A 13,953-nucleotide genomic window follows, 5' to 3' on the forward strand; every position below is an offset into this window, starting at 1 on the left:
AATGGGTTTCAGAATTCAGAATTTCTTTTTGGATGCACATACTGTGGATTATGCCACATCTCCAAGGGAGCTTGGGGCAGTACCCTTCAATCAAACACATTAGTATTTCTTTAGTGAAACAAATTTACATACTAAGTGAGATAAATCAAGACTATATTTATAGCCTCAGGCAGCTCAGGCCAGGTTTTGCTACCACATGAGTTTGCCACAAGCTTGTTTTAAAAAAAACACAGCTTATAGATTTTTGGATTTCAGAATTGTAGGAAAAGGGTTTTATAGATCTGTAGTTGGCGTTTCAGTTCTGTCTTGTCTTCCAACTAGTATGTAAGCTCCTTTGAGAGCCTGAACTTGTTTTTTCATAGGCGTTTAAAAAATATAATAAAATTATAACTTTGTGATTGTAAGTGTAATACATATAGGTGGTTGTAAATGTAGTACGTATAGGTGCTTGTAGGATATTAGAAAAATTTACAAGAATGTGAGGAGAATAAAAATCTGTATCCATCACATAGACATTACCACTATTTACATTTTGGAGTTTTTTCTATACATTTGAGTGTATGTATAGTTTTGCATAATTTCAGTTATGGTATGCTTGACCTTTTTTCCACTTAGCTTTATTACATTTTACAAAAAATTATTATGTACTTAATATTTTTCTTTTTTGTCATAGAAGCCCCAGATTAATTTGGTGCATGGTTGCCCTAAAAGGGGCACATTTCCCTAGGTTCCCTAGGAGCTATGTGTGGCTTCGTCCCTAAAAGCTGGCTAATGGGATGTAAGAATTGTTTTTTTTAAAAAAATAGCTTTATTGGGGTATAACTTACTATGAATTCATTCATTTTAAGTGTACTGTTTGGTGAATGTTCGTAAATTTATACAGTTGTGCATCCCTCCCCACAGTCTAATTTTAGAACACTTCCATCACCCCAAGAAGTTCTCTCGTTTAGCGCTTAATTTTATCTACTGACTAACAGCTTGGAGACCATAAAGTCCCATTTATAACATTCTCTGCTTTTTGGTCCATTGGTAATGATGCATGCATGCACACACACTTGTAATCTGTGTATATGAGCTATTTCTTTTGTGTGTGTATTTCTTAGCCTTATGTTGTCAATTGGATATACATAAGCCACTTATTTAGTTTATAATTTGTAATATATTAGATGTGAATATTTTTGGTCAGTTACAGCATACTCTTGATTTATAGTTTTTTTTTAAGCTTTAAACATTTAATAAAGTTGCTTTTTTATTGAAGTATAATTGTCATATAACATTATTATTAGTTTCAGGTGTACAGTACATCAGTTTGATAGATGTATATATTGCAAAGTGATTACAAGTCTAGTTAACGTCCATCACCACACATAATTGCAAGTTTTTTTTCTGGTGATCAGGACTTTTAAGATTTTCAGCAACTTTCAAATATACAATACACTGTTATTATTAACTGTAGTCATCATGTTCTATATTACATTCCCATGTCTTATTTATTTTGTACCATTTGACCACCTTTGCTCATTTTGCCCTCTCCCCACCTCAGGCAACCACCAATCTGTTCTCTGTATCTATGTGTTTGGTTTTTTGTTTTTTTAAGATTCCACCTATAAGTGAGATCGTATGGTATTTGTCTTTTTTTTTTGAGGAAGATTAGCCCTGAGCTAACATCTGCCACCAATCCTCCTCTTTTTGCTGAGGAAGACAGGCCCTGAGCTAACATCTGTGCCCATCTTCCTCTACTTTATATGTGGGACGCCTGGCACAGCATAGCTTGATGAGTGGTATGTAGGTCCACACCCAGGATCTGAACCGGTGAACCCCGAGCCCCTGAAGCGAAATCTGCAAACTTAACTGCTGCGCCACCAGGCTGGCCCCTTGGCTGTTGTTAATAATGCAGTGAACGTGGGGGTGTAGATATCTTTTCGTGTTAGTGTTTTCATTTCCTTCAGATAAATACCCAGAAGTTGAACTTCTTGATCATGTGGTAGATCTATTTTTGATTTTTTGAGGAACCTTCATACTGTTTTTCCATCGTGGCTGCACTAATTTACATTTCCACCAACAGTGCACGAGGTTCCCTTTTCTCCACGTCCTTGCCAACACTTGTTATTTCTTGTCTTTTTGATGATAGCTGTCTTAACAGGTATGAGGTGATATCTCATTGTGGTTTTGATTTGCATTTCCCTGATGATTAGTGATGTTGAGTACCTTTTCATGTACCTGTTGGCCATCTGTGTGTCTTCTTTGGAAAACTTTCTATTCACATCCTCTGCCCATTTTTTAATCAGATTGGTTTTTTTCCTGAGTTGTAGGAGTTCTTTATATATTTTGGATATTAACCTCTTATCAGATATGATTTACAAATATTTTCTCCCATTTGGTAGGTTGCTTTTTTCATTTTATTGATAGTTTCCTTTGCTGTGCAGAAGCTTTTTAGTTTGATGTAGTCCCACTTATTTTTGCTTTAGTTGGCTTTCCTTTTTTTTGAGGAAAATTAGCCCTGAGCTGGCATTCTACTGCCAATCCTCCTCCTTTTTGCTGAGGAAGGCTGGCCCTGAGCTAACATCCGTGCCCATCTTCCTCTGCTTTATATGTGGGACGCGTACGACAGCATGGCTTGACAAGCGGTGCCATGTCTGCACCCGGGATCCGAACCGGCGAACCCCGGGCTGCCGAAGTGGAATGTGCGCACTTAACTGCTGCACCCCTGGGCCGACCCCTAGTTGGCTTTGCTTTTGTTGCAGAAAAGCAGCTGTCATCGTTTGAACACCAGAATTATCTCCCCAGGTGCAAATTCTCAGCATGTAGTTTGTCTTCAATACTTGTGATTACACATTGTACACAAAGGAATTTATTCTAGTTTCTTTGAACTTAGAACTGTTTATGAGATCCTTACTTTCTTCTTAAAATTTTGATTTCTCATGATGGGACTTTTAAAAAAAAATCCTAGTGAGTTATTTTTTTAACCCTTTGCCCTTTTTCATAGCATTAAATCAGATAAACTTTATGGTAACTTTGATCACTTCTTCAACTTTGTTTTTCTGTGCCTATCTTTTTGGTATTATGACATGTTTCTTTTTTATCTCAAAATTATCTCACCATTGTTTCAAAAAAGCCCATCTTATCTTCTGGAACCTTGTCTCAGCTAAGAGTTGGGCTTATAGCCCATACCTAAAACATAACAAATGGATGACTTTCAGAGAGGGGAAGACCGCACTATAAAAAGATTCATTTATGTAAATCACTGTGTCCTCATGTGACCAATTACCCAAATCTCATTTTTTGTTTTAGATTCTATGGCAATGGAGCTAAGCGATGCAAATTTGCAAACGCTAACAGAATATTTAAAGAAAACTCTTGATCCTGATCCTGCCATTAGACGTCCAGGTAAAGAGAATAAATATTGTTTTGTGGTTGATTTATTCTTTAAGGACAGGTGAGGGAAACCTTTGTGCAATCTGCCTGTTTGTAAATTAAAAAAAGAAAAAAGATTTACGCTTGGATTCTCAGGCTTCAGGATTCTATAGTCCTAAAGTGTGTGGTTGGCTGCTCACAGCTGGTATAACGTATGCTGGTGTGGTGTTTTTTTGGTTTTGTTTTGTTTTTTGAGTAAAGCAGCTTTTATTTGACGTCTTCTGATAAAAAGTACTAGTATGTTTAGAGTTCCTTGTCCCTCAGCCTTCTGAAAATCCCCACACCTGTCTGTTTTTGAGATACAATAATTAAGGCATAGAGATGAGAGTTAATTCCCTAAAAAGTGATGAAGTGAATGAAACCAAGTAATCAGACACTGTCTCTTAATTCCTGTGTTAGGTTTGATTTAATTAGTATATTTAAAGGCGTAGAGTTCCTCCCTTCCTCCCTCCCTCTGAATTTGACCACTTTCCCTGAGACACTTAGTATAAGCTTAGAATTGCAAGATTAGACACTCAAACGAGTCAAGTGTGAGGGTAAATGAGGGAAGCAGGTCAAGTGGGGACTGGTAATATCCTGTGATTGTATGCCTTGATTAAAGGGCAAATATTATTTGAAACCAGCTAACTTTGGGGGATTCAGACCAGTTTTGCAAGATCAAATTTCCAGCTTTGCTTGAAAAATAAGGATATTTATAAGGAATTATAAGGAATAATTAGACTTAAACTCACAAGAAGGTTGCTTTGAGGATGTTGATTACAATTTAGGAAGCAGACCTGGCGATCTCTATGGGCTTTTCTCCAAATTGTGGATATAGGCTGCTATGAAGTGTCTTCATTTTTAAGTGATAGCAGCTACCTTCAAAACTTTTGAAGCATGTGTGCAAACCCAACAGACTGCTTCTGTGTCTTTGTGGGTAGTCAGTTGATAGTCCTCAATGTAAGGCATGTTAACCGGAAATGCTCTTGATCTGTTTCTTCAGAACTTACTAATGTGCATGCCCATGAAGAGCGGTTTGGGAAGGGCCCAAAGAAGACACAAATGAATGCATGTGTGTTATATTCATATGTTATAAATAATAAATAGAGTTGTAAACATGTTAATGCATACATTCTGTTCTAGGAAAGCCTTTGTAATTTCTGAGAGGGAAAATTGATTTCCCCATTAGTGCTTAAAGAAGAATTGTGTTCTTGGGTAAAGGGAAATTAATTAATGGCTCTAATCTTCTTAGACTTTCCCAGAAAGCCTTTGCCAACACTATTAAAAATTATTTTTAATAATTATGCTTTTGTAAGGTGAAGGTGCTATTGTTTTATGAATCCAGGACAGAATGTAGGAATAAATTGATGTTTCTGGGAAGAGCTAATGAACATAGCATTTCTCGAGGATTGGTACTAGACTGACTCAGTATCTTTATCAAATGACCTGGAGGTGGAAATATGTAGTGGATCCTAGTTTACAGATCCACTCTGCTCCCATGGCTGTTGAGCTATGACAGTGGTATGGATGAACTAGAAGACATTTTGAGGCTTCTTGAGTGTGTAGAAACGTCAGTATGAATATTCTGTGAGCAAGTTGAAGGAAATTAACACAGAAAGGAATAATTAAACTCACAAGAAAATTGCTTTCAGAATATTGATTTCAATTTAGGAAAGAGATCTGGCAATATATATGGGCTGTTCTCCAACTTGTAGATATAGTGTGTTGCCTTGTACAAAATGCAGACCACTAAGAGGAAATACCAAAGCTTTCTAGACTCATACAAAACCATTGTGTGTACCTTCCCGAAAACTTTTTTTTTTTTAAGATTTTATTTTTCCTTTTTCTCCCCAAAGCCCCCCGGTACATAATTGTATATTTTTAGTTGTGGGTTCTTCTAGTTGTGGCATGTGGGACGCCACCCCAGCATGGCTTCATGAGCGGTGCCATGTCCACACCCAGGATCCGAACCAGCAAAACTCTGGGCCACCAAAGCAGAGTGCACGAATTTAACCACTCAGCCACGGGGCCAGCCCCCTAAAAACGTTTTTCAGTTCAGTCTTCCTCATCTTTCAAGAAAGACATGGTAGACACAAAGCAGGGAGGTTTTGAGGATGGAAGTTAAAGTCTTGAGATTCATTCAGAAAGAAGAAAGGTGTTAAGTCATATTATTATTTTGTAGAAAATAATAGATGTTAGTGGCAGACCTGTTCAATAAATATTGGAACCTTGGAATGGATGTTGCCTTGTGGAGCTTAAGATAGGAATAATTAAAAGAAATGCTGTAAACTTTCACCATGTGATCAGTAAATCTAGGAGATTTATTATCCCTCAGTGTAGTATGAGTTGAAAATATGTGGGTAAAGTCTTTGTAAAAATTTATTGCTGGTATTAGAAATGTTTACTTTGAGAAGAAAATTGAGGGCTAATATGGTAGAGTAAGAACTGGACTAAAACTTTTTCAGTGACGACTATTCTAGCTGTACAATCTTGGACAAGTTACTTAACCTCAGTGGCCTTATGTTTAAAAGGAGGATACTACTACCTAACTCTCTGGGTAGTAGTGACAGCTTAATGAAATAATCTATGTGAGTAAAGCACCAGATCCATATGGTTAATAATAATATATATTAGCATGAGTTAACTCATTTAGTCTTCATCACAGGACTATAAAAGAAATATTACTACCATTACTAATAGTGCTTTAATAATCCATCTGGAACAGGACAGGGTAAAAGACTTTTGCCCTACAGTCACTTAATATCTGAGAAACAGATTCTCCGTCAGGTGGGTAATCATCCTATCAGACCACTTTGTAGGTTTGTGAGAATCAAGTGAGTTAATGGAAGGTAAAGTGATTTGAAAACCAAAGTATGTAATTAATGTAATGTCATATATAGTTGATTTAATAGATAAGAAAAATGAGGCCCAGGAGACCCATAATAGCTTGCCTAAGGGGAAATATTCTGATCTTTCAGTTTTTTGATGCTTCAGTCAGGGATATATATAGTTCACATATGCATAAAGTGGAAAGATTTGGTTATAATAACAAATCTAATACGGAAATTCTTTTACAGCTGAGAAGTTTCTTGAATCTGTAGAAGGAAATCAGAATTACCCACTGTTGCTTTTAACATTACTGGAGAAGTCCCAGGATAATGTTATCAAAGTGTGTGCCTCGGTAACGTTCAAGAACTATATTAAAAGAAACTGGAGAATTGTAAGTATTTTGTGCATACATAGTTTAATACCCTCTGTGTTTATAAGATTTATATATGAAGTGCTCCTGAAAGATTTAGACGCAGATTAAAGGTGAAATTAAACAGGCTCCTCTTCAACAAAATATTAGCAAGTCAAATCCGAAAAAGTTTTTAAAAAATTATATACCATGACGAAGTGGGATTTATTCTAGTTATGCAAGGCTGGTTTAACATTTGGAAATTAATTGATATGATCTCTCACATCAGTAGACTAAAAAGAGAAAAATCACACGATCCTATCAGTAGATGCAGAAAAGCATTTGACAAAGTCCAACACCCATTCATGATAAAAACTCTCAGTAAACTGGGAATAGAGGGGGACTTTCTCAACTTGATAAAGACTATCTACAAAAAACCTACGACTAATGGTGAGAAACTTGAAGCTTTCCCGCTAAGATCAAGTACAAAGTAAGGACGTCCTCTCTCACCTCTCCTTTTCAACATTGTGCTGGAAATCCTTGCTAATGCAGTAAGAAAAGGAAATAAAAGGTATACTGATGGGGAAGCAAGGCATAAAATCGTCTTTGTTCACAGATGACATGATTATTTAGAAAATGTGAAAGAATTGACAGAAATTAAACAGAACACTTTTACAAAGTTCCTGTTGTTTCGTTTGAATTCATAATATGAATAATTCATATTATGATGTATAAATTCATATTCATATTAGCAGCCCAGAGCAGCTTGATAACCCAGGTCACTAGAGAGTGAGACTTAGTTTTAATCTCCATTATGGTTGAAATTTAACTCTAGCTCACTGTCTGCTGAAGAGACCATTGTGTGGGAAGACACAATCTAAATGAATACTTGAAGAACTTTCTATTGTGGACTGAGAAAAATTATAAAAAGCTGAAAAACTGCATTACACGTATAAAAGATTTATAGAATGCAAAATAATTTATATTTGAAGTCTTTGATAAGGGATTTTGCCCTATGTCTTGTATGGTATGAAAATATATTCTAATTTTTAGGTGAATCCTCTTTTGCTGTGAGTTTAATGACTAGTATAAAATTATAAGTTAAGAAACAGGAACCGGTATTTTCCTTACCGTGGCACAGTGGTTCTCACTTAGGGGTGATTCTGCCCACCAGGGGATGTTTGGAGATTTTGCTTGTCACAGCTGGAGGGCAGGGGTTTCACTGGCATCTAGTGGGTAGAAGTCAGGGCTGCTGGTAACCATCCTTCAGTGCACAAGAAAGATGCCCGCAATGAAGATTTATCTGGTCAAAAATACTGATAATGATGAGGTTGAGGAAACCTTGGCTTAGGATAAAGAAAAAAATGCCAGTTGTTTTGTAATGACAACGGTAATGATACTTAGAAAGTATTATGGTTGACAAAAATGGCCAGTTTTTCTAAAAAGTCAACTTTAAGTTTGTTTAAATATTTATTCCTCATTCCATAAAAGACTTTAAAAATAGTAAATACAGTTCTTAAGCTTGCATAGTCAGGTGTTACCACGTGTGGAGGAACAACTTGGTGAATCTTCGAAAGAATGTTTCAAAAAAATCTATCCCTCTACTTGTTGAAGTGCTAGCCCTCCCTCTATCTTGATCTGTAAAACTAGTGAGACTTGAGAACCTCTGGGTGATGCAGCTGGATGCATTCACACGGGTAGTCGTCAAGAAGTTTTCATAGAAAAGACCTTTGACTTAAGGTGAGAGTCAAATTGAAGCTTTTCAAGATGAATATGGGCTAAATAGCATATATCTATAAAGATTTTAACCACGTGCCCTCATTAGTTTACGTGTAGAACTGAGATTCTTAATTGGCGGTATGGAGTCAGAGCAGCTCATTAATTTGTATATAAAATATTTGCATTTGGGATAGAATGTACGTTTTTCTGCAGGAAGAGTTCATGCTTTCATCAGATTATTAAATGAATCTGTGACCCATATATGTAGAAGGAAGGCCCTACCTTCCTCTATGTTTTTCTTAGAAAACCAGCAAATAAGAAATGGTTCTATTTTGTCTATAAACCTTTATGGTCATGGATATGGGTTTTGTGTTCTTTGCTCGTTGATGTTTTCCTTTTAGGTTGAAGATGAACCAAACAAGATTTGCGAAGCTGACCGCGTAGCCATTAAAGCCAACATAGTGCACTTGATGCTTAGCAGCCCAGAGCAGATTCAGAAGCAGGTAAGGCAAGCCCTGCGTTTTAGGTAGGCTTATCTGTAGGGCTTTTATCTAGTTAATCTTTCTTCTCCCTCCAGTTAAGTGATGCCATTAGCATTATTGGCAGAGAAGATTTCCCTCAGAAATGGCCTGACTTGTTGACAGAAATGGTGAATCGCTTTCAGAGTGGAGATTTCCATGTTATTAATGGAGTCCTTCGTACAGCACATTCGTTATTTAAAAGGTATTGATGTATAAATTCATATTTTTAAAATACTTTTTTTCAAATGTTTTTGCTTGTTATTTTAACAGTTATTTTGTCATGCCTTTGAGTATTATAATCCTAGAGTAAGAGAATAAGCCTCTCAATTCATTGTCGTGTTTGTTTCTTCTTGAGTAGGGTGTTTATTTCATATTGCCATATTACCTCTGAAATACTTATTATCCATAAACAGTGTTTGATTCCTTTAAAAAGAAAACTAAGAAAGAAGAATACCATCAGAAAAATAAATAAACCTAAGAATTCCCTTTGAATTTCAGAAAACTGTCAGCCATAGTTTTTTCTCTAATCTCTCCCTGAAGACCTAAAGTCTGTAAACAAAAACTTGTGAATCTGCCTATTTTACCTTAATTTTCTAGATATCGCCATGAATTTAAGTCAAACGAGTTATGGACTGAAATTAAGCTTGTCCTGGATGCCTTCGCTTTGCCTTTGACTAATCTATTTAAGGTATGGAATAACTATCTCGGTGATCATTTTAAATTACTTAATATTTTAAATTGCTTAAATATTTACATAAATTTTAAGAGAATGCTTTGAAAGCTTATTTGATAGGTGGTATTCAGAACAGCATATTTTTTTTTTTTTAATTTCACACCTTACACAGAAATAGAGGAGATGGTATAATAAACTCCCATGTATCTGTTACATGAGTTTAACAGCTGCTAACATTTTGTTGTTTTTTTTACTTTGTTCCTCCCGTCCATTTTGTCGCAAATTTCAGGTATCGTATTTCACTGAAGTATTTGAGTATGCCTCTCTAAAGGAATAGATCCACATTTTGATTTGATTTTTTTATGGAGTTTAATTTATTCATATATTTGTACATCATCTTATAGTGCATAGGCGACTTTCCTGAACATGTTCTTCATCTTTGTGAGAATCTCGTAAGATTGAAAGAGATATATGGTTAACCATTTTTTCCAGATAAGAAAAGAGGGTTCAGTATCACAGTTCACAAAAAAGAGCCAGGCCTCAAACCTGGTTTTGCCAACTCTAGAAAAACTGCTCATTTTATATTTTCAAATGGGAAAGTTGAGTGATAGTCACAACTTTCTAAAATGTAGAGTGTACACAGGATTTTTATGGTTAGGATGTCTTACTGATGGTACGTTTCATTAAAAAATGAAATCAGACAAAATGTGATTAATTTTTTTCTGCCTGTTGGATTGGCAAAAAATTTTATTTCTTTTTAATGATGTTAAAAGTCTTAGCCAGAGTGCAGTGAAATGAGCGCTCTGGTGTCCTGTCCACTGGATTATAGATGGTACTAGCTTTCTGGAGCTTGACGTTTCATTACAAAAAGCTTAGTATTCATCTAAGGATCCTAACTCTAGGATTATAGTAAGTAACTTTTGTTGAGTGTCTTTTACATAGAAGGTTGCACAAAGTAGTAGGACCTTTTATGTGTATTTTCCCATTTAATTCTGTTTTCTCTATGAGGTAGGCATTGTTCTCATACTATAGATGAGGAGATTGGGGCCCAGTAAAATAACTTACTTGCTCAAAGTCATGCTCATTAGAAGGAACAGAGTCTGGGTTGTATAAAGATCTGTCTGGCTTCCAAAACCTGTATTCATAGCACACTGTTCTGCTTTGGTAATACACTTCTAGAATCTCAAACTGTGAAAGTTGAGGTACGCACCAAGTTTTATAGATAAGTCTGTTTATTGCAGTTGGATGATGAACAACTGGAAACAACCTAAAGGCCAAGTGGCAGGGGAATTGTTTAATGAAAGCATATAAAAACAATTTTGGTAATATCTTTCTTTATATGCACCAAGGAGACTGGAAGGATCTAGTTCAAATTATTAACATTGGATTTTTCAGTAGTGCTATTATGGACAGTTTAAAAATATGTATTTTAACGTATTTTCCAACATTTCTTAAATGACTGTATGCTGCTAATTAAAAGCCAAATTTTAGAGAAGAGATTTTATTTATAATATGAATAGAAGCTAAATTTCAGCCTAGTGCAAGGCTGTTTCACTAAGGTTTACAACACGCTAAAACTTTGTTCCTAATTTCCTTTCCAAGGCCACTATTGAACTCTGCAGTACTCACGCAAACGATGCCTCTGCCCTGAGGATTCTTTTTTCTTCCCTGATCCTGATCTCAAAACTGTTCTATAGTTTAAACTTTCAGGTAAGTTTTTGTTTTATTTCTTGCATTTGATTCTTATTCTTTGGTGTCAAATATATAGTTTTTCACTTGATTAAAACTTTGCCAGCATTGATTTTTCTGAAATTAGTTTTTTTCTTATTCTTCCCATTCTTTATCTGTATACAAATAGTGTTCTGCTTTATTGTAGTTCCTAGAGATGCTAGGGGATTTCTATGGGGAAAAGTAGCATTCTCTTGTATTCCAGTAATTAGGGAACCTTACATCCTAACTCACTGTTTGGAGAATCACTCTGCTATTTTATCAGAGACACTGAGAGACCACGTTCTCAGGCCTTCCTCTTTTCTTCATTTAAGTGGCTATTAATGCTGGGGAACCATGCCTTGATTAGAGGTCTCTGCCTAGCTTACTCAAAAAGGCTTTCATTGGAAGCATTTCTGGGAGACAGAAGGCTGAAGGAGGAGGCTTTAGATGGTGTAAGAACCTGGCATTTCAGGAAACATAGCCACAGTGTTATAGCAAAAAATGTCTGGTCACCCTATTGCTACCGAGATAGTGGCCTCCAGTCATTCTTTCTGTTCTTGAGTGATTACTTTAAGACAGAGTTTCAGGACTGAGAAGAGGGTCTTATTGGCATACCTTACTATACTGAGATGCAAGAGGAAGGATCTAGCTTTCTCATTGCTTATAGCCAGAGCCGAGTACCTGAACTTAATCCTTACAGCAGGACTACACTCACAGTGCTAGGGAGGCCATTCCCCAAAAAGAACAGGTAGAATAGGAGATACGCGGTTCAGTACCCACCTCCATGTTCATTCGGACAGTGGTTTGAGAAATTCTTTCTTAAAAGATACCACTGTTTTTTCTTACACCTTCTTTTGATGTCTACTTCCTAGAAATCGGGTAATATGAGGCTCTTAATAACTTGTTAGACATAGAGGAAGGAGGCATCATCTTTCCCCTTGAGGGGCTTATCCCTCATTAAGAAGGCAGTACTGTGCCACAGCAAATTAGTGACTGTCTGAGACAATAAATCTGAATCGGTGGGCATCTTACAATAAATGCAGTTGTTCAGAAAGGAAAAGGAATATATTGGTAAGCAGTGAGTTTTGTAAGTAAAGCCTTCATACAATCTTAGCTGGACCTTGAAGGACTAAGTAGATTTGGATTGGAACAGGAAATAGAGGTGGCATAATTTGTGGTTGAGAGCATACAGAGACAGAAGTCAGAATGGTTTATTTAGCTGCCAGACCTAGCTGGAGCAGAGGATTCTTGTCAAAGTAGGTAATGGTTGGCTCACACTGAGAAGTGTGGACTCGAGTCTGAAGGCATGTGGAAGATATTTAGCATGGTGGGTAAAACGTATTAAAATAGCATACTTATTATTTCAATCAAAAGGCTCCAGTCAGCATTTATTCTTTAGGATCTCCCTGAATTCTTTGAAGATAATATGGAGACTTGGATGAACAACTTCCATACCCTCTTGACTTTAGATAATAAGCTTCTACAAACTGATGTAAGTATTGTTTAAAATGTTTCCTGAGTAGCCTTTTTTTTAATTTAAGAATTATTTGAAATATGTCACTTATATCTCAATTTAAAGAAATGTAAAAAAAAATTGAGTACCTTCTGAAAACATTGGAAGACAGTTAATTAGATTTCAGAAAATGAAATAAAATTATCTAAGAACATTTAGCATGCTGGTTCCTTAAAAATTATTTATTCTTTGCATTGTTGATAGGTGAAATTCTAAGAATGCAAGTAATATTTGATTATAGGGGATGTTCCATATTTGGCTACTTGTAGCATACAGAATTACTCTTATTGTGGGCCTAGCTTAGGTTACAATTTATGGATAAGGCTATTTCATTTCATTATTGAGAGGAAGGCCTCGGTGTATTCACATTGTGAACATTTATAAAAGAGAAAATTATTTGTCATTGAAGATATTAAGAAAACTTAAACCTCTGTAATAATCTCTTTTTAAAAAGTCATCCACACTATGGGAAAGAGGGAACATGATGAAACTTTGTAATGTGTGAAAATTTCTGACTTGGATTTTGTAATGCGTGCTTTTCAACGTAAGCACTTACTCTGTTTCTCATTTGCTTATTAATATATTTATGATCTACTTCTTACCCAAGAAACAAACTTTTTGAGAGCTGTTTTCAGTGATTAATAAATAAGAAGTATTTCATCTTTCACTTATTTGAAAGACTAGGTGAGGAGATTGACAGTGACATAGATGTGGTTTCAACACTTGGCTTTGGATTTAAATTTTTAAAGAGTTAGTTCAGGAATTACAGCTACTCTCCATGTTTATGGTAGCATTAAAGTTGTACGTTTGAGTTTTCTGTTTTCTCTTATGTGAGGATGAAGAGGAAGCAGGTTTATTGGAGCTCTTGAAGTCTCAGATTTGTGATAATGCTGCACTCTATGCACAAAAGTATGATGAAGAATTTCAACGGTACCTGCCTCGTTTTGTCACAGCCATCTGGAATTTATTAGTTACAACAGGTCAAGAGGTTAAATATGACTTGGTAAGATAATGGTAGAGACAATAACTCAGACATTCCCTCCCTACCTCCCCCAAGAAATAAACGATTCAATCTTGCTTTTAAAAATATGCTGATTGTGTTGTTTTATTCCAGTTAGTGAGTAATGCAATTCAGTTTCTGGCTTCTGTTTGTGAGAGACCTCACTACAAAAATCTATTTGAAGACCAGAATACGCTGACGAGTATCTGTGAAAAGGTTATTGTGCCTAACATGGAATTTAGAGGT

General features: G+C 35.9%; 1 protein-coding gene across 5 annotated transcripts in view; it reads left to right on the plus strand.

Moving 5' to 3' along the window:
- Positions 1 to 13,953, plus strand: part of CSE1L (chromosome segregation 1 like) — a 45,437-nt gene that overhangs the window by 6,421 nt on the left and 25,063 nt on the right. For 4 of the 5 annotated variants that reach the window (XM_001503546.7, XM_070246889.1, XM_023626700.2 and 1 more), the window contains 9 exons: positions 3,292 to 3,387; positions 6,471 to 6,613; positions 8,692 to 8,793; positions 8,868 to 9,013; positions 9,409 to 9,499; positions 11,087 to 11,194; positions 12,594 to 12,686; positions 13,543 to 13,710; positions 13,822 to 13,951. In XM_001503546.7, the coding sequence (XP_001503596.2) occupies positions 3,297 to 3,387; positions 6,471 to 6,613; positions 8,692 to 8,793; positions 8,868 to 9,013; positions 9,409 to 9,499; positions 11,087 to 11,194; positions 12,594 to 12,686; positions 13,543 to 13,710; positions 13,822 to 13,951 (1,072 nt within the window). In that variant the 5' untranslated portion in view covers positions 3,292 to 3,296. Of the gene's footprint in view, positions 1 to 2,489; positions 2,788 to 3,291; positions 3,388 to 6,470; positions 6,614 to 8,691; positions 8,794 to 8,867; positions 9,014 to 9,408; positions 9,500 to 11,086; positions 11,195 to 12,593; positions 12,687 to 13,542; positions 13,711 to 13,821; positions 13,952 to 13,953 lie in introns of those variants that run through there. The other variant, XM_070246890.1, reaches the window with a different exon arrangement.

This window comes from Equus caballus, chromosome 22 (assembly GCF_041296265.1).
Source record: "Equus caballus isolate H_3958 breed thoroughbred chromosome 22, TB-T2T, whole genome shotgun sequence".
NCBI classification, from domain to species: Eukaryota; Metazoa; Chordata; class Mammalia; order Perissodactyla; family Equidae; genus Equus; species Equus caballus.